The 27619-nt window shown below is 39.2% G+C and overlaps 1 protein-coding gene across 2 annotated transcripts in view; it reads right to left on the reverse strand.

Moving 5' to 3' along the window:
* The window catches only part of LOC127618961 (UPF0687 protein C20orf27 homolog), a 37097-nt gene extending 17379 nt beyond the window's left edge, over positions 1-19718 (reverse strand). Inside the window, exons 1-2 of one of the 2 annotated variants that reach the window (XM_052091670.1) lie at positions 19608-19718; positions 8310-8406 (exon numbers count right to left, since the gene is read on the reverse strand). In XM_052091670.1, the coding sequence (XP_051947630.1) occupies positions 8310-8328 (19 nt within the window). In that variant the 5' untranslated portion in view covers positions 8329-8406; positions 19608-19718. Of the gene's footprint in view, positions 1-8309; positions 8407-8511; positions 8549-19607 lie in introns of those variants that run through there. The other variant, XM_052091676.1, reaches the window with a different exon arrangement.
* Between the last annotated feature and the right edge of the window lie 7901 nt (positions 19719-27619).

A 27619-nucleotide genomic window follows, 5' to 3' on the forward strand; every position in this document is an offset into this window, starting at 1 on the left:
AATATTCCCCAGGGGAATGGTCCCTGCACGCTCAAACAGTCCAGACGTTATGGCGCATATTCGGCAGAGCAGAGATAGACCTCTTTGCGTCAGAAGAGAACTCTCACTGCCCAATATTTTTCTCGAAAAGCAAGGACGCGCTGGCCCAGGACTGGCCCAACCGCCCGCTTTACGCCTTCCCTCCCGTCTCGCTATTGCCACAGGTAATGGAGAGGATCAGGGAAACCCGCCACTCGGTGCTCCTCATAGCCCCGCGCTGGGAGAATCAAACATGGTTCCCGGAGCTTACGCAGCTGTCACTGACAGCGCGTGGCCCATCCCAGTGAGAGCAGATCTCCTCTCGCAAGCTCGCGGAACGATCTGGCATCCCCACCCAGAGCGCTGGGCGCTACACGTGGGTGATCAACGACTACCCGTCGCTTTGCCAGAAGGAGTAATAAACACCATCATACACGCTAGAGCCCCTCCACGAGAAGACTCTATGCGTCAAAATGGTCTGTGTTTTCAAAATGGTGCACCGACAGAGACCTGGACCCACGGACATGTGGGGTGTCGCCGCTGCTCGTGTTTTTACAAGAGCTGCTGGATAAGGGCAGATCCCCATCCACGCTCAAAGTGATGCGTGGCGGCCGTCGCGGCGTTCGCTGAACCCCTGCACGGCCAGTCACAGGATAAAAATGAGCTGGTCATCCGCTTCCTCAGGGGAGCTAGAAGGATGAACCCTCCGCGCCCCCCATCGGTTCCTATCTGGGACCTTTCTATAGTTCTCGAAGCTATGAAAGCCCCCCCTTTCGAACCGCTTCAATCCGTGGATGTGAAACACCTCTCACTTAAAACCGTTTTTCTAACTGCCCTATCATCAGTTAAACGGGTGGGAGATCTGTCAGCGCTGCGTGTCTTGAGTTTGGACCAAGTGACTCCAAGGTCATTTTAAAGCCTAGACATGGCTACGTCCCCAAGGTGGTCGGTACTCCTTTCAGAGCACAGATCATTTCCTTGTCGGCGCTACCAGCATCTGATAGCGAACGCGACGCCAATCTCCTTTGCCAGTCAGAGCACTGAGATTGTATACTGCGCGCTCCGCATCTTTCAGAAGCTCCGAGCAGCTTTTCGTTTCGTTCGGAGGGCGCACCAAAGGTCTCGCCGCCTCGAAACAGACACTGTCCAGATGGATAGTGGACGCTATTGCTGCCGCGTACGCGTCAAAAGACCTACCATGCCCGCTAGGCATTAAGGCTCACTCCACTAGAGGCATGGCCTCCACGTGGGCATGGTCCAGCGGGATTTCCATTCACGACATACGTGTGGCAGCGGGCTGGGCTTCCCCCTCCACCTTTGTCAGATTTTACAATCTGGAAGTACCCGCTCTGCAGGCTAAACTGCTAGCGGTTTAATACGCTACAGCTCCCCTGGTGAGCTGCATTAATGGGACACAGTCCACACAGACCGGCACCGCCGCTCTGTCTATGTGCTTATGTACTACACACACACTGGCCCGCACTCTTGCCGGCCAAATATTAATTCCCCACTCACAAGGGCTCCCTCGGGTCCCCCTTAATACCCTGGGGCTCATGCAGTGGATGCTTGGCGCGCACGGCGTTGACAAAGGGTTCCCGTAGCGTAAGCTAGCTTACGCAATACGAGAGAACCTCTCGTAAGAGAACGAATCGGTTACTAACGTAACCTCGGTTCTCTCTAGATGAGGGAACGAGTATTGCGGAACCGGCCGTGCTTCAGCGCCACGCAGCGATTTTTCGCTTCATTCAATGAAAACCAGGGTTCCAGCCTACGAACTACGCTTATATGCACTCTAGTCACGCCCTTTTGGGGGGCTTTGATGCAGTGAGCGCACGGACGCCTCTCATTGGATGCGAGTTCCGCCCAAGCTCGTCTATAGGCTGCAGCAGTTGCCGCAGAGCAACCAATGAGCTCGCTAGTTAGCCCGCTCAAGGTCTGCAGCTGCCCCACTGTGTTGACAATGGATACAAAATTAAGGATAATTTTTTGGCTTCAATATCTCAGAAAAGATGAATCTTTCCCGTAGCGTAAGCTAGCTTATGCAATACTCGTTCCCTCATCTAGACTGCACACATGTACAGTCATTTCAAATTCAGATGATTGCTCATGCCCTATCAAGTCCACACTACACATAGGCCTACATAGTGTAGGATTATCTGTGAACAAAGCACATAAAATGAACAGAACACCACATTCCACAGATGAGAGAGAGATCCCCCCACAGAGCCATTAGAGAGCAATAAAAACTAAATCCATCACACCCAAATTGCTGAAGGAGACCGTCTCTCCCATACCGGTTTAACTTCTGACCAGGGTTTGTAATGACAGCTCTGACCAATAACGAAGACCTTTCTTTGTTCCACAAACTCAACACTCTTGTAAGACCAAATGGCCAGGTAACACCTCTTGACCTTAATGCACAAATCAACGCTGGCATATCAGGAATGCAGATCGTGAAGACGGTGACATTCTCCTTGCTCCCCCAGGACACCTCCTCTCCCCAGCTGCACATTCCAGAGACGTTCTCTTTTAGCTCAGCAGAGACCACATGGATTCCCCTCTCATTGGTTTAATAGACAACGGTCTCAAAATTGCTACCAATAAGCTGTATTACTCACCAGTTGTTGCCTTAGATATATTTTATGTATCATGTATGTTTTATATAAACTCAATTATAGGAAGTATATGTAATTTGGTATATTTTTGATGGATGAATGATTTGATGCAATGTAGACTTGTGCAGGATGCACCATAGGTACACTATGAAAGTTGATTCTTAAAGTGCGTACTAAAACTCTTAAAAGTTTGGCCGCACGTGATCATGTGGATATTATGCAAATTACATGCAAGAACAGGAGAACAGGGCGTGGACCCGCCCAAGCCCACATCTGATTGGGAGAAACACTTGTCGGGATGGACCAGATCGACATGGTTAAAACCCAATGATAATCATTCAAAGTTGGCTGTTTACTTTTGTTTGCTCGTCCTGCTTGCACGATCTTCGACCACCAAGAGCTCACTCCAAGATTAATCAACTCTTCCGTCTGAGCCTTCGTTAAACCTTGCCGAAGAATAACTCCAGCAGTTCATCGAGATGTGGAGAAAACTTCCTTGCGCAGTAGGGCTGCACCTAACGATTATATTTTTAGCGATTAATCTAACGATTATTTTTTTTATTAGTCGGATAATATAATGAATAATTTGCTGATTTTCCTAAAGATTTTTAAAACATTATTTCTTGATTAATATATAAATTAATTATCTTCTCTTAAACACATACAAATGTACAAGAAACTAAGTGTATACTGCAGGGCATTATTCTGCAACAAAAATAGCCCCGTTTTAACTGGTAATCTCCATTTTACAGTCCAACATTTATTTTATTTTGGAGAGATTTTAAGTTGGAATGCTAAACTCGATGTTGCACAATGTTTTGATATTCCCCCTTAAAGTGACTTGAATTTTACATTGGTTTCATTTATATTGTTGTTGGATTGCTAAATCCAACAACAATATACTATCGTTTCTTGCATTTGATCATCTCCACAGAAATAGAGCATCTCCTCGGTCTCACTGCATGTTATAACACTGCGTGAATAAACCCACAATGACCACATTACATGGCCGTAAAGTGAAACTGGAGCGCTTTGCGTTCACAAAACGAATCTGTTTATACCTTGTTTATATTTTCGCGGGAGTTTTGCACACGCCTCTGTAGACGGCATGCACTTCAGAGCGCTTGAAGTGGTTCATCTTCACACATTCTCAAGAGAGCTGCTCTTGTGACGTCCGTGGTGCGGTTCCCTGAGATGTTTGGAGTTCAAGTGAATGAGACACAAGTGCTTTTTCCTCTGCGCTCACTGGCGAGTAAAATGATAAAACTGACTTGCCAGTGGCTAATAACAGAGGTTTTTATTCACATAGTACAAAATTTACTCACAATGTAGAGGGCTGCATGGCCATTAAAGTAAACAGAAAATATAAAATGGCCAAATAACAAAATTAGATGATGCATGGTGTCAAGTTACGTTAGCAGCGGTGCAGAAATTACTTTTAACATGGGGGCGATGAGGAAACATTTAGAAAATCTATTTTAAGTGACTACTACTAACAGAAACACGTGTTATAATACTATATCATGTTTGGGTGGGTACAAAATTAAATCGGACTTACGGTGCTGCTGTCTTGACAAGCACTCCGAGATGCTTTCACTTCAAGTGTTCGTTCATGGAGGTTGTACGCCATTTCCAATTTGCATATCTTAAACAGCACCACATCGTTGGGTTTCCGGCTAAAATACTCCCACGCTTTAGATCACCATGGGCAAGTTTTTTTTAGCTGCAGTTTGTTCTTTGGGGAATCCATGCTTAAACTGGGCGCTGCCATTTCAATTATTCCATTGCGATGCATGTTATGCAAATCGACATATTTCTGTAATCGATGACGTCGATTACGTCGATTACGTCGATGAATCTGGCATACGAGGCTCCACCCTGCAAAGCCAACCATCCATTCACAGCAGAGTGGTTTCCTGAGAACTCAACATCGACTGACCGCCAGCCAATCAGCGCCGCCAAGATTCCCTCCAGCAAACTCACAGGAGCAACCAAACGAAAGTACAACAGTCTCCTAACTCTTGCAAATCTTATTAAGCAAATGAGCAAAGGTTGAATTGCTAGTGTGATGATTCTCTCAGGTTGAGGTCTAAGAAATAATGTCTAATGCTAGACATTAGCTCAATCCTGCCTCTGTATGAATGTCTGTGTGTTCTCGTTAGATTCGTTTAAGTGTATTAGAGTAGTTCAATAAAGTCTTGTTTAATTTTACATACAAGTGTCTTGTGCTGTGTGCTTATAAGTTACTGCCTTAAACTGTCGATTTTGTTACCTTGCTCATAATCAGTAATCATAACTTTATGATATTTTTACCATTGGCCAAGGGATAATATTCTGTCCAGAATTGGTCAAATACTCTAATATCAACTTATCAGTGGACGAATAGTTGATAAAGTGTTAAATGTTAATTCTGAATCATTTACCTATAAATTTGGTTCTAATTCACTGTAATTCAAGTTATATTGATCCGAAATTCCCTTACAATAGTGTATAGCAAGGTTGACATACAATATGATAGACCAACCAAGAATTACTTATACATTTGAGGATATGTATCCTTTTCTGGGTGATTAAAACTTGGCTGGCGATTGGCCCAAAGGACCCATATTGAGGTGAGTGGCCACAGACCGACATACCTGTATATAATATAGTTTACACTGGAGATTGTTGGATCCCTGCACTTGGAGTAAAGAAAAAGACAATTGATTCAACAGCTGAATGTGCTCCTTGCTTCAGGCAGTTTTATTTGCAGGATTGGAGCAATTGTACCTCCTTTTATTCAATGCTGCCAGAAGATGCCACAGAATAAGTAAAATATCTGATATAATGAGGGCTGAAATGGATGTGATGCCCATATGTCACCAGCCTCCACATACATGGGAGCGCACATGCTAAAAACTGTTCTAGCAGATTGTGAGGACCCACTTGTGAAGACCAGCTGTGTGTTAAACACTTCCAAATGCCAAGGGCTATATATGGATAATTGTGTGCCAAGGTCAGACCTTTCATACATATCAAGCTATCGCACACTCATAACATGCATGAATGGAAAAAACACATCATCCTTTTGTGCATAAACTGTTTCCATCACCATAATGCTCATTTTAACTAATGCGAAACTCCAAAAAAAAAAAAAAAAAAAAAAGTTTATTCGCATAAAGCATTTCCATTCAGGATTTCATATGTGCAATTTGAAAATGCGCATAAAAATGGTTACGGATGCAAGAACCAGATGAGAATCATATTTAGTGCTTATGAAGCACCGAACACAAGATGAATGCCATTGAATTTGCTGAATTTTATTGACATTTTCAATGCTGGAAAAACCCTGTCCTTGTCTCTTCAATTCTCTTTGCCCACTGATAGAGACACACACACACACACACACACACACTTTTACATATCGCCATATTCACAATATAGCAATATCTCTAATGACTGACACTTTATATTATCGCCACAATATACATCGTCATATCCCCCCACCCTAGGTGTTAATATAATGAAAGTGGTGCAGAAATGTTGTCTGCCACGAGAGAATGACAGACTCTCTATTTAAGTAAAGCCCAGTGGTGCTGTTCATTAATGAACCTCATCTAAAACTTCACACTGTAACCATGGCAGCACCGAGAGAATTTGCCTCTGAGAAAAGTCCACCCTATGCCACAATGGAAAGAAACATTTCCAAAAAGATCACACCATGGACTGCAGACTGATCTCATAGTGAGATCAGAAAGAGTTGGTCGACTTTTCTTCATCTAAAATCGGTCTATACTTACCGAAAATCATAACACTGACCCCCGTGGCCAAAGTGGTAAGTGAATTTGGGCGTATGGGCACGTGTGATCTCCATGGGTGTGCTGTCCACATAGGGGCGCCAAAAGCAAGACGAGCGAGTTGTTTTCATCTGTACAGGCATTAATACAGTAAAGAGAAATATATGTTTTATAAAGTCTGCCACCAAACCCATGTCTAAACTTACCCATTAGTGGAGCAATCATTTAATGTTAGAGGTGAAAATGCAACGTCGTCACCGATTATGCGATCATGATTACTCCCTGGTCTCGACACGGGATCCGAACCCTAGTCTTCCCCCTGCTAACACGACAAACCTATCTGATAGGAGATGATGGTGGTCCGTAAGTTGGCATAATGTCGCCGAACCTAGTGTACAGGAACTATCAGAAACAACATGCTGACCTCCCATGTGATCATGTTGCATGGAATGCCATTTCAGGGTGAGTTTTGAGATTAGCTGACCTAGGACAGGAAGATGTTATGTGAATGTTGCTGTCTGACCCGGAGAAATTGTGGATGCACTGGGATTGACAAACAATACACTGCATGACAATTGTGTCCCTAGTGCTAATCTAAAAATTAAACGTTATCACATAACCTAGATTCTGGAGAGTGACACGGATTGTTTACCACAACGTATGGTGGAAAGATTACAGGGTAAGACTGACATTATCCTTCAAAGATTTCAGAACTTTGAGTGAAAAGGCTTTAATGCTCATTGAAAGAAGTGAACACACAAGCTATTCTTCTAAAACCAACTGGCAAGAACATGTGTGGCCAGACAAACACACTCACACACATCCTGACAGTAAGAGACAGCCCACATGTTAGGCAACAGCCAGGTCACCAACAACAGAGCAAAAATGTATTATTGTTTCAGGTTTATTAAAACCTCTTGAGGTCTCATTCCTCAGAATTTCAAACCAGCAGGTTGTCCCAAAGTCTTGATATGTAGATTGACATAAAAACAACAAATTCAATTTCTCACAGACAAACTTTTAGTTTTTAAACATTCTTGGTATGTAAAGGTTAACATGTAAATTGAAGTCAACCTCAAATAAGGATAACATTCATTCTAAAGAAAACAAATATTTGATATTTGGTGTTTGCCCATACAAAACTTGTAAACCATGATGCTAGGGTGTTGGGGGTGGTTGTCAAGGTGTTCTAAATGGTTGTAAGCACATTGATATTTGGTTTGCTAGGGTGTTCTGGGTGAATGCTAGTAGGTTTTTGCTTACTGACCAACACTCTTATGACAAAACTCCATGATATTCTAATCCCAGATATGACTCTTCCCTTCTTCAATGTAAAGTCTTTGGGATTTTTTTGAGAATGAGTACGAGAAACAATATAAATTTGTTAGTTCTTGCCGATACGATAACAGTTTTTTGTATTATTTAATACCAACAGTTCATCAGAATAGTGTCTAAATGAATGTATTAAAAGTTTAAATCAAATGAAATTACATTTTCAATATTTCTATCAAATGAAGGTCTTTATACAGAACCTCACAGCACAATCCAAACTCCAAGAAGTGCTGCCTAACAGAGCATCACATATATTGATTAAATACAGTATAATACAGTTACTATTGATTTATTCATAGTAGTAGTAGTAGTAGTAGTAGTAGTAGTAGTATAATAGTGAATATTACATAACTATACAGTAGGGATTTATTTCTGTTTAAATTGATCTTTTACTTTGGAGTGAAGCACTTTCCATTTCTGTGTGTTTTTGATTGTAGCTTTTCACTTGTTTGAATCCAGGTAAAGTTGACAATTTGAATGCAAAGCGGCTACAAAAATTACCTTAAAAGTTTTAGGGTTGAAAGAGAGTGAGTCAGAGAAATACTGAGAAAAAGAGAAAGAGGCTTACCTTTCTTGGTAGTGGCCATTCTTACTTCAATCAGGACTAAACTCAGAAAAGCCTCAGTCACACCTCATCACAGATATCTTCTTCCCTTAAAATCACTCTGAGAGAGAGAGAAATGAAGAACAAAAGCTGATGGTGTATAAAGTACAAAAGTTAAAATGATAATAAACTGTGAACAATGTACTGAGGGGAAAATCCTATTCACCTAACACTGTTAAGAAGCTCGTTTTATTTTTGTTAACTCTGCCTCAGACCTCCTTGACACACAATGAACTCAGCAGCTGTACTAACCATAATAAAACAGGACAGACATCCCATAGAGTGGTGGATTAAAAAAAAGAACAGAAAGAAACACTCTGAAAGAGTGCTGGGTAACCGTTGTTCTAGGGTGTCTTGTCAAGGACAGGGGGATATATATCAGAGACTCTAATAAATAGGTCTTCAAGTTCACTCACCACATTATTTCCCTGCATCACAAAGTGTCAAGTCTCCCTGCCCAAAGTGTGATGGGTAGAGTCTGGCCCAAGTGTTTTCCGCCCACCAAACGCAGTGCCACTCGGGCAGCATATCCCAGCCATGCTTTGTTTCCCTTCAGTGAGCAGTCAAAAGGGTCAAAATCAGGATGGCAATATTCTCACATCCTTATCAGCTGGCTTCCTGGGATGCCAATTTGTTTTGTTCGCACAGTAACCCGAGGGTAGGTGCTTCAATTTGCTCTGAGCCCACATTTCAACTCCATTATTTCCTCCACTGTTCCAGTGCAGGACATGCTGGTTTTAGTGCAGGAAGTCCAGTCACTCCTCCGCAAGAAAGCAATAGAGATTGTTCCTCCTGAGAGAGCACTGCATGGCTTCTATAGCCGTTATTTTTTGATTGGGGGAAAAACAGCAACATTCATTATATCCTGGACATGAGAAGGTCTGAATAGGACAAGGAGGACATTTCCCTTCAAAATGGTCAATCAAAAGCATGTCCTGTCACACATCAGTCCCAGGGACTGATTTAGGACTGTGAACCTAAATCAGGCTTATTACTATGTCCTTAGTACTAATGCACAGGTTCGTTGGCATACCAGATCTGGGTGTTTAACTTTGGTTCGTCTCTAACACCTTACAAGTTTGCATAGTGTATGGAAGCAGTTCTCGCTACCTTGAGGTTGAGCAGCATTCAAAACCTAAATTGTCTAAATATTGACTTATCTTGGCCCAACCAGAGTCGTCGGATGCAGCCCACAGAGACTTGCTGCTGTCACATTTTGGGTATTTGAGGCTCAGGGTCAACTGGCCCAAAAGCTATTTGACTTTCAGAAGATCTTCTTCCTAGAGTAGAGTCTGATTCACGTACCCTACCATGAGGGAATGTCTCTCAGGAGCACACATTAGATAATTCAGCAGAGCTTGACATTTTCAAACCTGAGCTGAACCTGACACTTTGCATGCTTCAGTGAATTCTGGGCACGGTAGCTGCTGCAGCCTGAGGACTTTTTATATACACTGAGATATTTCTTGAATGAGAGCTAAATGAGTGTATCAACTGAGGTCCACATAAGTCCAATGATTTTTCAGCATGAAGCTGAAACTGTGATAAATATTGGAAACAAGTTGGAATTACCAGCACTTAATTTGTGAAAGGACACATTACCACATATACCAGAAGGCGCAAGCACACTTGGTAAATGTGGATGCGCGCATGAACAGTCAAATGCATATAATGGTCATAATGCCCAACATGTGGAAAATTTTATGTTATCGTTGCCTCGCATCTGAGGGCCGTCCTTCAGCCAGGCTACCAATGGGAGTCGCCAGAGAGACAAGAGGTGCAATTAAATAAGCCTTGTTTGGGCAATGGAATTATTAGACCATATGGGCAACTTTTTTTTAAATAATACGTTTTGAGACACAATATATGGCATATAACAATTCTATAACTATATTTATAAATCAATTTACTGATTTCAGCCACTCCATCAGAAGCCATTTTTATTCTTACCACTGAACTGCGTGCACAGAAATAAAGCATACATCAATGCAGACTTCAAAAACCAACCATAGAAAGCAAAATTCTGTGTAAAGATATAAAAGCCAGACAAAATGATGCCTCAATATGACCCACCTCAGCCCCTATATTTAAAGCAGTTCTGATGCTATATAAATGAAAACATTGATCTCATAAAATGTATATGCAATTGGAATTGCGGTGTAAATACATTTTTGCTGCCTCAGAGCATGCATTAAACGGTCCGTGTTTCTTGGCATTTAAGCCACTTCAGATGCAGCTTCTATGCCACCTTTGCAGAGTAAAGATGGCTTAAGAGTAGGTGTTAGGCAAATGTCGGATGTCTTCGTACCTCTTTGTACTGTATATTGGCATTTTTATGAGAATATATTTCAAATTCAAATATTCCCCCTTTCTTGGATCACATAACTGTAGTCAAATTCATACATAATATGCATGAATAACAATTAACATTTTGAATATGAAGAACATAAAAACGGTTTACGATCCAGACAAATGGAAAGTAAACTGTTCCACTGCATGTGTATGGCTTCACGTGTGCAATTACAAAACATCCTACTGTGAGAGAAAAAAAGACACTCAATAGTGATCATTTAAGAACAAGGCTAGTTAACATTCATAGCATGCTGCTCTTGCCTTTATCTCTGATCTGTTTAAATGGTGTATGTAGTCTACAGGTGAAACTCGAAAAATTAGAATATCGTGCAAAAGTTCATTAATTTCAGTAATTCAACTTAAAAGGTGAAACTAAGATATTATATAGACTCATTACAAGCAAAGTAAGATATTTCAAGCCTTTATTTGATATAATTTTTATGATTATGGCTTACAGCTTATGAAAACCCCAAATTCAGAATCTCAGAAAATTAGAATATTGTGAAAATGTTCAGTATTGTAGGCTCAAAGTGTCACACTCTAATCAGTTAATTAATCCAAAACACCTGCAAAGGGTTCCTGAGCCTTTAAATGGTCTCTCAGTCTGGTTCAGTTGAATTCACAATCATGGGGAAGACTGCTGACCTGACAGTTGTGCAGAAAACCATCATTGACACCCTCCACAAGGAGGGAAAGCCTCAAAAGGTAATTGCAAAAGAAGTTGGATGTTCTCAAAGTGCTGTATCAAAGCACATTAATAGAAAGTTAAGTGGAAGGGAAAAGTGTGGAAGAAAAAGGTGCACAAGCAGCAGGGATGACCGTAGCCTGGAGAGGATTGTCAGGAAAAGGCCATTCAAATGTGTGGGGAGCTTCACAAGGAGTGGACTGAGGCTGGAGTTACTGCATCAAGAGCCACCACACACAGACGGGTCCTGGACATGGGCTTCAAATGTCGTCAGAATCGTCTTACCTGGGCTAAAGAAAAAAGAACTGGTCTGTTGCTCAGTGGTCCAAAGTCCTCTTTTCTGATGAGAGCAAATTTTGCATCTCATTTGGAAACCAAGGTCCCAGAGTCTGGAGGAAGAATGGAGAGGCACACAATCCAAGATGCTTGAAGTCCAGTGTGAAGTTTCCACAGTCTGTGTTGGTTTGGGGAGCCATGTCATCGGCTGGTGTTGGTCCACTGTGCTTTATTAAGTCCAGAGTCAATGCAGCCGCCTACCGGGACATTTTAGAGCACTTCATGCTTCCTTCAGCAGACAAGCTTTATGGAGATGCTGACTTCATTTTCCAGCAGGACTTGGCACCTGCCCACACTGCCAAAAGTACCAAAACCTGGTTCAATGACCATGGTATTACTGTGCTTGACTGGCCAGCAAACTCGCCTGACCTGAACCCCATAGAGAATCTATGGGGCATTGCCAAGAGAAAGATGAGAGACATGAGACCAAACAATGCAGAAGAGCTGAAGGCCGCTATTGAAGCATCTTGGTCTTCCATAACACCTCAGCAGTGCCACAGGCTGATAGCATCCATGCCACGCCGCATTGAGGCAGTAATTAATGCAAACCAAGTACTGAGTACATATGCATGATTATACTTTTCAGAGGGCCGACATTTCTGTATTTAAAATCCTTTTTTTTTATTGATTTCATGTAATATTCTAATTTTCTGAGATTCTGAATTTGGGGTTTTCATAAGCTGTAAGCCATAATCATCAAAATTATATCAAATAAAGGCTTGAAATATCTTACTTTGCTTGTAATGAGTCTATATAATATATTAGTTTCACCTTTTAAGTTGAATTACTGAAATTAATGAACTTTTGCACGATATTCTAATTTTTCGAGTTTCACCTGTATGTATTATTAAACCAAATAAAGCATGCATAATGAGTACAATATGCAAGAGCATATTTTTATTTATGTAGCTCTATAAAGCAGGTGTAGGTTCTCAATATGTGATGCAAATCAACAGCAAAATGCAAACAAATCATTCTGTGGTCTCTTTAAGAAGTGTGCATTTTTGGATGTGATTGATTCCTGATTCAAAACCTCTTCTGGTATTCATCTTTTTAAACAAAACTAAGTAAATAGCTACTGCATATCAGTGGATCATCAGTGAGCAGCTGATTTCTATGAATCAGAGATCGGACCACAACGCGGTACAGAAGAGGAATGAGTGTCTATGCGGGGGTACGTGGTCTCGTGTTGCACTCATATTCTGCCTCTACCAGCATCCACAACTGACTTGAGTGAAGCATAATGAGATTGTTCAAAAATATTTCAAAGTACACTTGCTAAATAGAGATGGAATGCATGTGCAAATGTCACATGTGACTCTTAAGAGACTTTCGGCATCTGGATGGTAACCTTATAGACACAACCAAGTAAGGCGACCAGAGCAGAATAATTAGTGGTGCTAGTCAAGGCAATAAACACTATTACTACTATTCATACTTGGGGTTGGGGATTTGAACAAAACTATTAAAGCATTAAAAGGAATGTTCCTGGTTCAGGACAAGTTAAACTCAGTCGTCAGCATTTGTGGCATAATACTGATTACTACATAAATTCTGGCTCATCATTTACGTATTTACTTACAGCAAAAAAGCAAAAATTGCAGTTACAGTAAAGGACTTACAATAGGCCAGTCAAAAAACATTAACACACATACACACACAATGTTTCAAAAGTATAACCACAACATTTAATGTGATTGTAGGGAAGTGGGTTTTGATGGCCCACTTCCTGGACGTGGTATGGTCCAAGATAGAAAAAATAAAAATGATGGCGCAACTCGCAAATGCACTATGGTGCAAAATGATGGTTCATTTATATAGAGGTGAACCTTATTTATAAGCGAGTCCCAAACTGTACAAAAATAATCAACTCTTCCACCGGCAAAAATATCTTAACTAAACAAAATAAATAAAATAAACAAAAAACTGTAAACACGTATCCACAATACACGGTTTCACACAGCAAAACATGATTTGTTCGTGGCACCACAATTGCACACTCCCGCATCAGTCTACCAAGAGACCCTGAATGAATATTCAGCCACTCTTTTATACTGTTGGCTCCTCCCCTATTGGAGCCAACCATTTTCCAAAGACCAGGGGGAATATGAAATTTCACAGTGCTTAAGTACTACATAAACTCGCACTAATAAACAGTAAACATAAATATATACCCATAAAATACATACCAACATCACGTAATATTCTTTTAAGACATAAATGAACTATAGACACAAAAAACATTTCCCAAATCACATGACACATAGAATCCTCCGTTCCGGGTGATGCCATTATTGCTGAGACTTGACAGTGCGCTATAAATAGCCCTCGATACCAACAATCACGTTAAATCTGACTCTTTCACACCTGGAATCAACTCATCATGAACAGGTAAATCTATTTGAACGTATATGTATGCGTGTGAATGCGATGTGAGTTTATTGTATCAGGACGATGGGTACTTTGAGTTTGAATGAACAAGTGCTATGTGTCTCGTGTGCACCCGGACCATAGCGGTAACAGAGGAGCGGCAAATTTGAACGTGTGTGTGTGTGTGTGTGTGTGTGTGTGTGTGTGTGTGTGTGTGTGTGTGTGTGTGTGTGTGTGTGTGTGTGTGTGTGTGTGTGTGTGTGTGTGTGTGTGTGTGTCAGACCCAGCGCCAAACTGCCGTCAGATTAGGTCTCCTTCTTTACAGTGATAAAATCATTGGGGATTACAGGTTTTACCAGCTGTAAAAGGTCTCTTCTTAATGGAATGGAGGAAGTGGAAACCGGATTAACAATTAACTTTAAGACATTAATTCCAACATAAAACACTGAACTGAAACAACACACACACACACACACACACACACACACACACACACGTTGTGTTTCCATGTTTTATGGGGACTTTCCATAGACATAATGGTTTTTATACTGTACAAACTTTATATTCTATCCCTAAACCTAACCCTACCCCTAAACCTAACCCTCACAGAAAACTTTCTGCATTTTTACATTTTCAAAAACATAATTTAGTATGATTTATAAGCTGTTTTCCTCATGGGGACCGACAAAATGTCCCCACAAGGTCAAAAATTTCGGGTTTTACTATTCTTATGGGGACATTTGGTCCCCACAAAGTGATAAATACACACACACACACACACACACACACACACACACACACACACACACACACACACACCCCTCCTTGTGTCTCTCTTGCTCTCTCTGGCATCCCTGGCTCCTCCTTTATCCCCCTTCTGCTAATTGGGCAACTCAGCAACGGGCGTGCATCCTCACAGCCCGGCCATGCCCTCCTCTTCTCCACACTTATCAGATAACCCAAGTACATCTCCAAGATGTCAGTTTAAGAGAGTTTTATCTTCCGTTTGTGTACAATGTTGATTTGCATAAAACGTTAAATCATATACGCCTTAAAGACAAATTAATCTTAAAGATGAATGTCCTTTGGACATCCCAGAGGAAACAACTTATGAGATGTATGCCAAGAGAGTCCAACAGTGCTTGGCTACTTTTTCATCTGCCTGGGTTCCGCAAGTTGGCTATTTTGCCCATTAATTTTTTCCCCAATAGGCTTGCATACAATCCATCCTAAAATAATTCTCTGCCAAGAGACAAACCAACCAGCTCTGAGGTGAATACATTTTTTTTAAATTAAACACTTCATGGGGGCATGAACTACAATCCCATAAAGCTTGCAAATGAAATTAATCAAATTAAAATCCATGGAAAAATATTAAACAGAGGATTAGGGGAACCTGGGCGATATGTAGGCCACAGAGTACGCATTTTGGTGCCAGTTGGCGAACGGGCTGGGACGCATGGTCCTGTCGAGGTATTATGACATAGAACTCTGGTTGAAAATTATTCTTGAAGGAAGGATGAGAGGAGTTGGAGGGGTTCCAGTGTCCAGCTGTGGGGGGTGGCAGGGAGTAGTCACTGACCGCTGCCCCACCACCAGGAGATGTTCCGGGATTAATGGGGTGAAACACTGAAGATAAGTGACTCCAAGCTGATGACCCTGCAGCTGGACTGAAGGCACTGGTGGAGGTATGCCACTGGCTGACACAGCAAATTCTGCACAGGAGTAGGCAGGCTAGTTACCGTACCCACAGGTCCATACAAAGGATACACCCTTACCAACTGCACAATTAAAAGGAAAACAGCCCAGTGGTCCTCTAAGAGGTGGGATGGAAGATGGACCAATTAGGACAGACAATATGGCCAACTGAAAAAGCCATGGATAATGAGCAAAGGCTCCTTAGAAGATGCAGTTATGGGTGGATGATGGTAAGAACTTACAAGGCCTGCAGATTCATCAAGGAAGGATGAATTGTGGCAGGAGCTGTTAGACACAACCTTCCAGTGCAGCAGCAGGTCAGACAAAAAGGATACAGAGCCCGGTTGAGCACAACTGTGCTCCTGAATCCACTGTTGTGGAGGTGCATTAAGAAGACCAGTACCTCCGCCAGGACAGGTGAGCTGCAAGAAGAGACAACCTTCAACCCACAGACAAGACAGGGAAGACATGACAATGAGAAGAAACCAGGGAGGAGGCGGCTAATCAAGTGGCCGAGATCTAATGATAATGATGAATGGAGCAGACTAGATGAGGACATGTGCTCCACCTTGGAGAATTCCCTTACTGGAAGGGTGGAGGCCAAGCTTAATACATTTAGCGATATGTGTAGGAAGAATGCATAGGTAGATTTGGTGGAACAGTAGTAAGGAAGAGTATTCCCAGGGTGATGGGTCAGAGAGAGGAGGAGATACTTCAGCTAGTGAAAGAGTGGAGGCAGCATTGTAAGGCTTGGAGGAGCAGAAGAAGGAGGGCTTGAAGGTATTGTGGGATGGCATAAGGTCTAGATTAGCAATCTTCAGGAGAGCAGAGAGAATCCGACAGCGGAGAATTCATCAAGGATCCTTTCAAGTTTGCTGAAACCTAATGTAAGAAAAGAGGAGTTGGAAGCTGGTGATAGCAAAAGAGGAACTAGAGGACCACATGGAACAGCAAATTGGTGACCCCTTCAAAGACAACCGGCTTGGCTCCCCTGGATATGTCCCACAGCAAGTAGAGCCAGTAGTGGAATTTGACATAGATCTGCCTAAGCTGAGCGAGGTGAGGCAGGTGGTAGAAAAAGACAGGGCAACTTAAGCCCCAGGCCCAAATGGGATACCATACAACTGTATAAGAAGTACCCCATGGTTCTCAAAATGTTGTGGAGACTATCAAGGGTTGCCTGGAAGAAGTAATCTGTGGAGTGGCAAAGGGCAGTGGCCATCTTCATACCCAAACAGCAGGAATTTACCAACATTAGTCAAATTAGGACTTGAACATGGAGGGAAAGCTTTTCTTTTCGGTGGTAGCTAGGAGGATGTCTGACTACCTCATGAAGAAAGAATACATAGACACAAGCTGCCCAGAAGTCAGGCATACCAGGTTTTCCTTGGTGCATGGAACATGCGTCAGTAATATGGGAGCAGATCCAGTCTGTCAGGAGAGACAAGACAGACATCCATCCAGTCTGGCTGGACTTGGCAAATGTGTGTGGATCAATTCCACACACGCTTGTTAGCTATGCACTGGAGTTTTTCCATGTACCAGTGTGCCTTTGGAGCTTGGTAGACAGCTACTATGGGGACTTGAAGATATATAATGCACACCAGGACTACACAACACGATGCCAGCAACTGGAAAAAGGAATGGTGATCGGCATCTGTATACAGAAGGGAGTTGAGAGGCTAGCTCACTAGTGCAGTCAAAACAACCTGGAGCTGAACAAGCTCAAAACAGTGAAGATGATAGTGGACTTTAGGTGGAATACCCCAAAATTGTCCCTGCTCACCATTCTAAACAGCACTGTGGCAGCAGTGGAGTCATTCAGGTTCCTGGGCACCATCTGACAGGACCTGAAGTGGGACCCCCAAATTGACCATTGTGAAAATGGCCCATCAGAGGTTGTACTTCCTTCAACAGTTGAGGAATTTCAACCTGCCACAGGCGCTGCTGATACAGTTCTACTCAGCAGACATTGAGTCTGTCCTCTGCACTCAATAACTGTCTGATTTGGTTCAGCTATGAAATCAGAAGACTACAAAAAGGACAGTTCAGACTGCTGAGAGGATTATTGGTTTCCTCCTGCTCTCCCTTCAAGGACTTTATCTCACTCTGAAAGTGTACAGAGTTGGAAAAATCACTCTGGACTACACTCACCCAGCCCACTTCCTTTCTGAACTGTTGCCTTCTGGACAGCGATACAGAGCACCAAAACCATCGGGCACAGGAACAGTTTTTTCCCCTCAGGCTATCCATCTTATGAACAGTTTAAACTGCCCCATTGAGCAATCATTAGGTGCAATACACAGCTTAGTCTTTTTATATTCAGCCAACATATCCTACCTCTTCTGCCATACATTCCCTTGCAACTATATATAGCAGATGTATATTTGTACATATATATATATATATATAATAGGAAATATACATTTTAGACTCCCAAACATTTATTTTGCAAATAGAATGGAATAGAAGAACAGGGAGCCCTGCAACAGATGGCATGTACCCCCCACTGAATATTGAGTCAGTCTGGGATTACAAGAAGAGACAGAAGCAATGGAGACCACTGAAATAGATAGAAGAACTGTGGCAAAATTCTCCAAGAAGCTTGGAAAATCCTATCTGCCAACAACCAAGAAAAACTGTGTCTAAGAGTTTTGGTGATGTTTTGAAGGCCAAGGTGGTCACACAAAATATTGATTTAGCGTTTTTGTTTACTAGACTTTGTATGATGTTAATTGATAAATGAAAACAATTTATGGCATTATTTTGGAAGACATCCTCACTATGCAATATTTTTCCCAAGTGCCTAACACTTTTGCACAGTACTAATATCTTGTTGCGTATCTCTATATATACTTATATTTTATAATTCACTTTTTATCTGTCTTGTTGTATTGTTTATGCACTGGGAGCTTCTGTCACCAAGACAAATTCCTTGTACATGTAAGCATAATTGGCAATAAAGCTCATTCTGATTTTGATTCATATGGATTCATGTGTATTTTAATATTTATGTGTTGGCCCCATTCACTTCCATTGTAAGTTTCTTACTGTCATTGTATGGTAATGTAATGCATTATTTTGTAATAAATGAGGGACAATTTTAAATTATTTGTTACAATCCACACTATGGCACAAATGCTGTCGATTAATATTAATTTACATTGAACCCAGAACATTCTGAAACTTTGGGTATGCAATTCATTCAGCACCATGTGCCAAGGACATGAATGCCATCTCAAATTGTGCAGTTTGTTGAGGAAAGATGTGATATTACTTTCTGAAGTGATTGACTTTTGACTACATTGAAAGCAGAGTCAAGCCATATCTAGGGGCCAGAATATCACTTGGGTTGAGCCTTTCTTGGCTTGGGCTACACTTAGCAACTACACAGAACAACCTAGCAAACACCTAACAATTCCCAATAAGAGGCATTCACCTTTTCTCTTTAGAAAGGTAAAACTTTAGATATTATTGCAATTCTGTAGGTCTTAACTGGAATATATTACTGGCGTAACATATTCCAGTTACAGTCCACACAAACATATTGAGAGATTGAAGAAACTGGGTCAATGTCCCATATGGATTGCGTTAAGGACATATACACGCTCCTGACATAATCCCTTACGACTAAAACCATCATTTAACGAAACATATTGAGAGTAGGCTACATCTTAACCCTGAAAGCCCTGCCATCTGGAAAAATCCCAGGAGTAGAAACATGCAAGACCAGCTTTGGCCTGCTGTGTGAATGCATTTCTCAACTTATTGTAGCTACACTGTGATTTTCCTGAGGCATTTTGAAAATGGAAAGTACTTACCTGTGATCAAACTGGAATCCTAACCTGGCCTGGACTACATGCAGATATGCAGGCATGTCAAGTAATTATTATCACATCAAATGCAACATCTACACGTCTTTTACAGCTCCTTACCAGTTAGAAACCCCCTTTAGTTTGTCTGTTGCATCACATAAGGGCTTGATGTAACTGTAAAAACTTTCAATTCCTGTTTTATGAAGAAAAATAAAAATCTATGGGACTTTTTGACGTGTAAGACTGTGTTAACAAATACCGAAAATTCACGGAAACAATGAAATGACGACTTCTAGAACATTTAAAGCAGAACTGATCACATAACTACATCCAGTAAAAAGAGACAGAGAAACTTGTGCTAATGATTCATTTCAGATGCTTCTTTGAATAGTCATGAATTTAGTAATATGAAACAGTTTGAAATATACCCAGCAAGCAATAGCCTTCATTTCAACGTCTCGGTTAAATCTAGACCCGATATAGTCCGGCTATGTGTAACCCACTTCTAGCCTAAATTAAATTGAATCTGGTTAAATGTAATTTTTTCAAAAATAACTTGCGAGATGTAAGATATTCCATCATGTTAGCAAAGTCAACTGTAATTAAAAAGTGTTTGGTTACATTTATTTGCTATGTTTATGTGTAGGCTGTGCGTAGACACGATTTAGCTCGTAAAACGGGCTATTTCACCATAAGCATTAGCCGTAATTTCACCTTCTCGGTTTTGCCCGATATAGTCCGCAACCCACTTGCCAAAATAACCTTGAATTTGGATACATGTCGTTTTGGTAAAAATAAAGATGTATGAGATGTATTCCATCATTTAAGCAAAGTCAACAGTGATTACAAGGTGTTTTCATTTCTTTCACGTTCTATAGGCTCACGATTTAGCTCCTATTCAGACCGACTTTGTAGCCCACTTTGAGTCAAAAGTAAAGAATGATTCATTTTAGTTTTAGGCCAGGTAGATTTGTTATCCCATCATGTTCACAATGTCAATCTCTACAAGATGCCATTTCATGGTCTTTTTTTTTAAGCAACAGCTCTGAATTGGACGGGCAATATGTGTAGGCTGCTTTTAGCCCTCAATTTTATAAACATTTGAAATAGCATTATCTTTGCTGTAACATTCATAGTCATACACATTCTACGATAGTATAGGACTGTCTTTCATTTTAAGTTAAATACAACTTCTATTTCAATTCTCAACCGCTAGATGGCACAAGCGAAGCCCTACTGAGACATGACGTGCGACGAGATCACTGTTGCCAGATCTCGCGATTAACAATTCCGCCATTTTCAATTATATTTTTCACGAGAAAGCACCTGTTGGAGAGGAGAGCAACGGGCGAGCGACACATTTATAAAACCATAACATTTCTACTTTGATTTTGTAAGTATTCGTGTTCGTTTTGACATGTTCATTAGTTAAATACATTATTTGTTATAATGTTTAGGAACCGTGAAATACAGTGTTGACATTGCAGTTTTTTTCCCTCCAAAAAGTTATCTGCACGCGAACTGCAACTGTGTTCAAAGGTTTTAAGCATGAAACTATGAAACATTATTATTTATTATAAAAGATACAAATACATTTTAGTTTTTATTTTAAGATATGAAATATAAGTTTTTGAATTAGGGCAAGTTTTCAAAGTGCTTTAATAGAACTTAACAGCAACATAGGAAAATATAAAAAAGACAATATAAATAAACATTATTTATTTCCAATTAATAAAACACAGCGGCAAACAGTAAAGTCTTTAAACTTGATCTAAAAGAATTAACAGATGCAGCAGGCCTGCAGTTTTCTGTGAGCTTGTTCCATATATATTGTGCATAAAAACTAAATGCTGCTTCTCCATGTTTAGTTTTGATTCTGGGGACAGAAAAGTAGCTGACTACTGTTCCAGATGACCTGAGAGGTCTGCTCTGGGTGGTTCATAATGCATCAGAAGATTAGAAATGTACTTTGGCCTTAAATCATTCAATGTTTAAAAACCAGCAGTATTATTTTGAAATCAACTAGTTTATTAAAATAGTTAAAAACTAGTTTATTGCAAATTATCCGGCAATCAGACAATATTATATTGTGATACTTCATTAGTTACCAGAACTGAGCCAATCAGCCAGGACACCCAGGACTCCTCAAGACAGAAATTCCCAAGGTTAGTATGGACATGTTTTGCCAGAGTTTATAGATTCTGATGTGAATATTCAAAATAATAATATAGGATACTTCATTAGTTACCAGAACTGAGCCAATCAGCCAGGACACCCAGGACTCCTCAAGACAGAAGTTCCCAAGGTTAGTATGGACATGTTTTGCCAGAGTTTTTAGATTCTGATGTGAAGATTCCAAATAATAATATAGTGATACTTCATTAGTTACCAGGACTGAACGGCAATCAGCCAGGACACCCAGGACTCCCCAAGGTTAGTATGGACATACTTATGAGCTGAACTTTTTCCACTTTAAGTTTAGTCAAGAATCATCAGTTAAAATGATCTAATTAACATATTACTTTTAATGTGTCGATGTTTGAAAATTTAGGGGCCAGCGTAACTACTTTCTAACAATTTATTAGGAGAATCATGTTTTTTTTAATTGCATATCGATTACATGTTTTTGCTTTCTTTTTTTTACAGAAAAGCAAGACAAGTTCCCAATGACAGACAAAAGTAAGTATCAATGGATTGTTACTACAATATTTTTCTCGATTTTCCTGAATCACTACCGTGGGAGTAAATAAAGATTTTCTACTTTATCTTTTAACTTCTGTTTGATAGCTGGCCACAGTTCTTCTCCTTGATATCCCCTATAGATGAGGCAGAAATTTGTGTTCAAATTTTCATGCAACTTCTTTGTTATGGATGTATTGTAGTTGTCATATCTCTGTATTGTGATGCTATTTTGTATGGTATTTGATATTAACATGGCCTTTGTTGCATTTAGGATTCCAAAGAAAAGTGTTGACACAGCTTATAGAAATAAAAGAAGAACTGAGAAGAATTGGTAAAAATGTGGAACCAGACACTGTGTTCCACCTGTCTACCTTGGCTACTGAGGAGGATTTCAAATACCTAGAAAGGCAGTTGGAAAGTGAGAATACCCGGGCAGCAATGGTAAAAAAAAACAAATCAAAAAACACTCCAGAGCAACTTTTCCTCACTAAAATGATCATCTTTGACAAAGTTTATAATAAATTTTATCTTTAATTTTAAATCTAGGATTGAACTGTGACTTATTGCATACTAAGAGGAGACTATGAGCCAAAAAATACAATATCTTTGTCATTGTACATTTAAGTACATTAAGATTGAGTTTGAAACACTTTAAAAAATAAAATTTTGTAAAGCGTAAAAAAAACATGATTTTAAATGGCAATAATTAAAACTAATTATTATTTATTAATAATAATAATTATTATTATTATAATTATTAATTCATCAGTATTAAAATAATTCATTTAATCTGCTGAAATAGGTTTTTTTTAGGCATAGTGATGGAAAACTTTCAGGTCAATGGGCATCAACCTTTATGGTTGGTAAAAACTTGTAAACTGAAGCATATACTGTAATACTACCTTCCAAATACTGAAATTGGCATGTGTTGTTCAGGTGGCAAAGTTGTGCAAAATAGGAGGAAAAAACCTCAAAGACAGTGCCAGAAGAATGCTGGACAGGTAAAGCCTACCAAATGTGCAACATTAATCAAATATTCTGGTGTCAATACTGATCAAGTCTTTCATGTGGTCACAACGTAAATAAGAGATTTAACACATCCTTTAACGTTAATTTTGAAATGTAAGTGCAAATGTCAGACTGACATTTTGAAATGTCAGTCTTTAACCACAATTGTTAACCACCTTAATTTGTATTATATTTTAGTGTTTTCAAAAATTCCCTCATGTCAAAGTTCAATATGAAGGGTGGTGGTCCACTGCAGAAGGTGGCTTTTGAAAACACTGCATTGTTCTCAGTCATTAGAGGTTTGTGTGTCAGCGTCTGCTCACGAGCGTACACATTGACCAGAGAGCTTATCTCAGTTTTTGAGCTAAATAAATATATATATATATATATATATATATATTAGTGCATCACCATTATGCAGGCAAAATCTGTCAGCTATTAATAATATTTATATCAATTATTGTCTATTGATATTAATTATATAGTCTCAATCTATATTCCTTTGGAAACGATATGCATGTATCTTAACTCTATATTGCCCATCTCTAGTTTGCATCCAAGCAAAATATAATGAATGTCAAAATTACTGTAATTATTTAAAAATTATGTCAACAATGCTTTTCTTGTGCAATTGTCTCTTTCTCGTTTGGCAGATGCTGTGATGACCAACTTTCCAGCAACAACTGAATTTGAAATAAGAAATGCAATTTCTGGGCATTTTAAACAAGCACCAGGGAGAGCGGGGGGGGGTTATGGGAATAAAGTTAACAATTAATTGTTGTTTTATAACCGGTTATTTTATTTTACTTTTAATTTGGTAATTCTTTATATTTTTATTATCTTAAGTTGTTTTCCATATTTTGTATCATCTTTATATTGTATTTTTAATATTTTATTTGCTAATTTTTATGTTTCGAAAAATTTTGTAAATTGTTTAAGTTGTTAATGCTATTTTTATAAATAAAACATTTTATATTTAATTTGTTTGGATGGATTGTCATTTATGAGAATGTTATAATTGAGTGAAAAGAATCCTTTAGCCTCATTTTGTTGTCTATTACATTTGGTTCTTCAATAGCTGTGTAATTGGTGATTAGTCTATTCTTGGGCTCTGGTTAGACGTCTATTAGATTTTCACTGACAGCCCAATTTCAGCCTTGTTTTAGCCTAGACCCATATTCACTGTCTATTAGACGTATATATGTAGTCGTTCAATAGCTGTCTAATTGATGACTATGGTTAGACGTCTATTCTTGGGCTATGGTTAGACGTCTATTAGATTTTCACTGACAGCCCAAAATTAGCCTTGTTTTAGCCTAGACGTCTGGGCTGTGTTTTGACGGCTATTAGACGTCTATTAGACGCTTAAATGCCTGCTGGGATATATACATAGCCTACCTATGTTAGTGTGGTCAGGATGGTACGTACACTCTTAAAACGAATGTGTTAAAAACAACACAACCTGTGTTATATCTTAACACACCTGTGTGTGAAAATCATTTATACATGTACATCTAAACAGATGCAGAAAATCACACTACTCACAAATCAATATAATTGAGAAGTCACTTCATTCTTACTCATATTAGTTCTGCTGCTAACGAGTACTGAATATAATTCTATATACCAACTTACAAAATTAGACTGAACAAAAAATACTTAATATAAAAAATAAATAATACTAGAAGCTTTAAATTGTAGTAAATGAGACTTAATAATTTGACTGTACTCATCAATCAGTAAAGACAACATTCAACATTTCACAAAGTCAACATTCACATGTCATTTGATTTTCATAAAGACATTTTTAAACAATTTTATATCTTGGATTTACAAAAAGGTTTTCTTTGTAGGAAATCATGTGAAGAGGTTTTACATCAGCAGCATTGCTCAAATTAATCACTTTGTACTCATTTGTTCTTTGGACAGCGTAAGCATACAAGTGTGGGTGAAAGTACATTTGTGTTAAAACTCTAAGAAAAACTAAAACAATTTCTTTTTCAAATTGTGGAACTATGTGTAAAACTTCACCATAAGACTAGTATTATGCACTAGCAAAGTAAAAAAACCAATCATTTTTAATAATATCTACCAGCCATGTCCCTTGACAAGTCTATTCATACCTAGCTATAAGGAAAAGCCAAGCAAAACACAAGTCCTTACTAAGTATGGCATGTCTACAAATCGAGGATATTGTTCAAAAATCTCTTTCACTATTGGGGACTTGTTTGCGACCCATAACCTGCGATTATTGTATGTTTTCTCCATGCCAGATTTGATGGTATTGAGGTTTTCTGGAGATGGTTTCATCCTTTTGATCACAGTCGTCCACTCCCGAGAGGACTCCTCCCCTTCAGCAGTTATTTCCAAAGTGATAGACACTCCAGAGGAATCACTGACTCGACTACGTTTGCGCTGGTAGCGACGCTGATCATCATGAAGTGTCCTCCGTAGATTCCGAAGTCTCATCTCAATAAATCCACTGTGGGAAATTGGGTCATAGAAATGTTCCTGGATGAAAGGGGGAGGAATTATAAATAAATAGTTGTCTATTTCTGGTCTGAATAGTGCTCCTTGCAAAAAACAGTGTCAATGGGCCAGATGGCATGGTGATTTTTTTTTACATTATTTTGTTTTAATTGTGTTTAAATATGAAATCAGGATTACAATGTACGCGACACAAAAGTTTGACGTGTAATACTGTAGGAAAATGCTGAAGCATTATATGGTGAAATTGTTATTGCTAACCCTAACAATTGTAACTTTTACAAGAACCCATGTGTGGCGAGCAAACCAGAGTGGATGTACTTTTGGTGTTATTGTAACTGTGATATTGATAATTTAAAAAATAAAAATAAAACCAATGACAGTCACTAAATTTTCAATTGATTTGTATCCTGTTAACTAATTAACATACCACAATTAGTACTATTCCAATTTGCATTTATTTAAAGTGGTCTTTGTGTGTTTTAATAAGTGCAACTTACAAATCCTTCATTCTCTTCTCCCATCTTGATCTTCAGAGAAGGAAACAGTGTTACCACACTTTCTGCCAACATCCGTTTCTCTTCATTAGAAGGGTAACTATAAGCAAAATAAAGACATAGCATGGAAGAATTACCTAATTCAACTCATACATAATACATTAAAATAAAATACAGGAACCAAATTCAGTCAGTTTTTTCTGCTGCTGATAAGCAGTTTGTTTTACAAGTTTCCCCAATTATGTTCAAATTATTAAAAGTAATCAGTGTGTTTTCAAAGTATTCAACATCTTTATACGTTATTGCATTCACAGTTGTTGTAGTTAATTTCTCAACTGTAAACTTACAATCCACTTTGTTCCACCAACGCACTGACTCCTATCTTCACAAGGAGCTTTCTTGATGTCTCTGAAAGCATTCCTGAAGCTTCATAATCCTTATATATACTCAGACCTTTGCTTTCAAGTAGTGCTCGCATTGTGTCTACATCAAGTATATTACGTTGATGCTGGAAATATAAAAAGCACAAAGTAGTTCTTATTAGATGAGTTAGTGATTCAGTTACTCAAAGTTAATCCCTTATATTGCTCCTGAATGAATCAGCAGTTTTAAATGAACTGATGAATGATTCACTCATTAATAAAGACAGTCAAAATTTACTGACAAAATGTACAGATGTACTGTACAAGTGTACAGACTGTTAGTTTCTGTGGAATGGGCCAAAAAATTCAAACAGAGTAATACAAATATTGAAAATAGTGCTGTTATTTCAGCACTCTGTTATATATACAAACCTTCTGTTGACTACTTGGACCAGCTTCATGCGTGTTCTTTGGGGCAACCTTCAAAAAAGAAAAGAAAAAAAGGCAGTTAAAATATGTTCAAGTATATTACTTGTAATTATGTATATGCAAGTCATCCATGAACATACATTCTGTTGATGACTTGGACTGGCTGCATCTACATCCAATTTTTCATCCTCAAAGGACAACAAATGTAACAAGAATTAGTACAATAATAAAGATATGAAATACAATGAAACTGCATCTACTCTTATGTTATGTACAAAAAGGTTAAAGTAATCTTTTATCAATGGATAAGTTTAATTTATAAAGTTGTCTATTTCTGGTCTGAATAGTGTCTGAATTAAATTATTTTGTTTTAATTGTGTTTAAATATGAAATCAGGATTACAATGTACTGCGACACAAAAGTTTGACGTGTAATACTGTAGGAAAATGCTGAAGCATTATATGGTGGATGATCATATAATACAAAGTTAAACAATCCCAAACTAGTAAAGTGTGTTTACTAATTGACAAGTTAATTTGAGTTTTCAATTGCT

This window comes from Xyrauchen texanus, chromosome 2 (genome assembly GCF_025860055.1).
Source record: "Xyrauchen texanus isolate HMW12.3.18 chromosome 2, RBS_HiC_50CHRs, whole genome shotgun sequence".
NCBI classification, from domain to species: Eukaryota; Metazoa; Chordata; class Actinopteri; order Cypriniformes; family Catostomidae; genus Xyrauchen; species Xyrauchen texanus.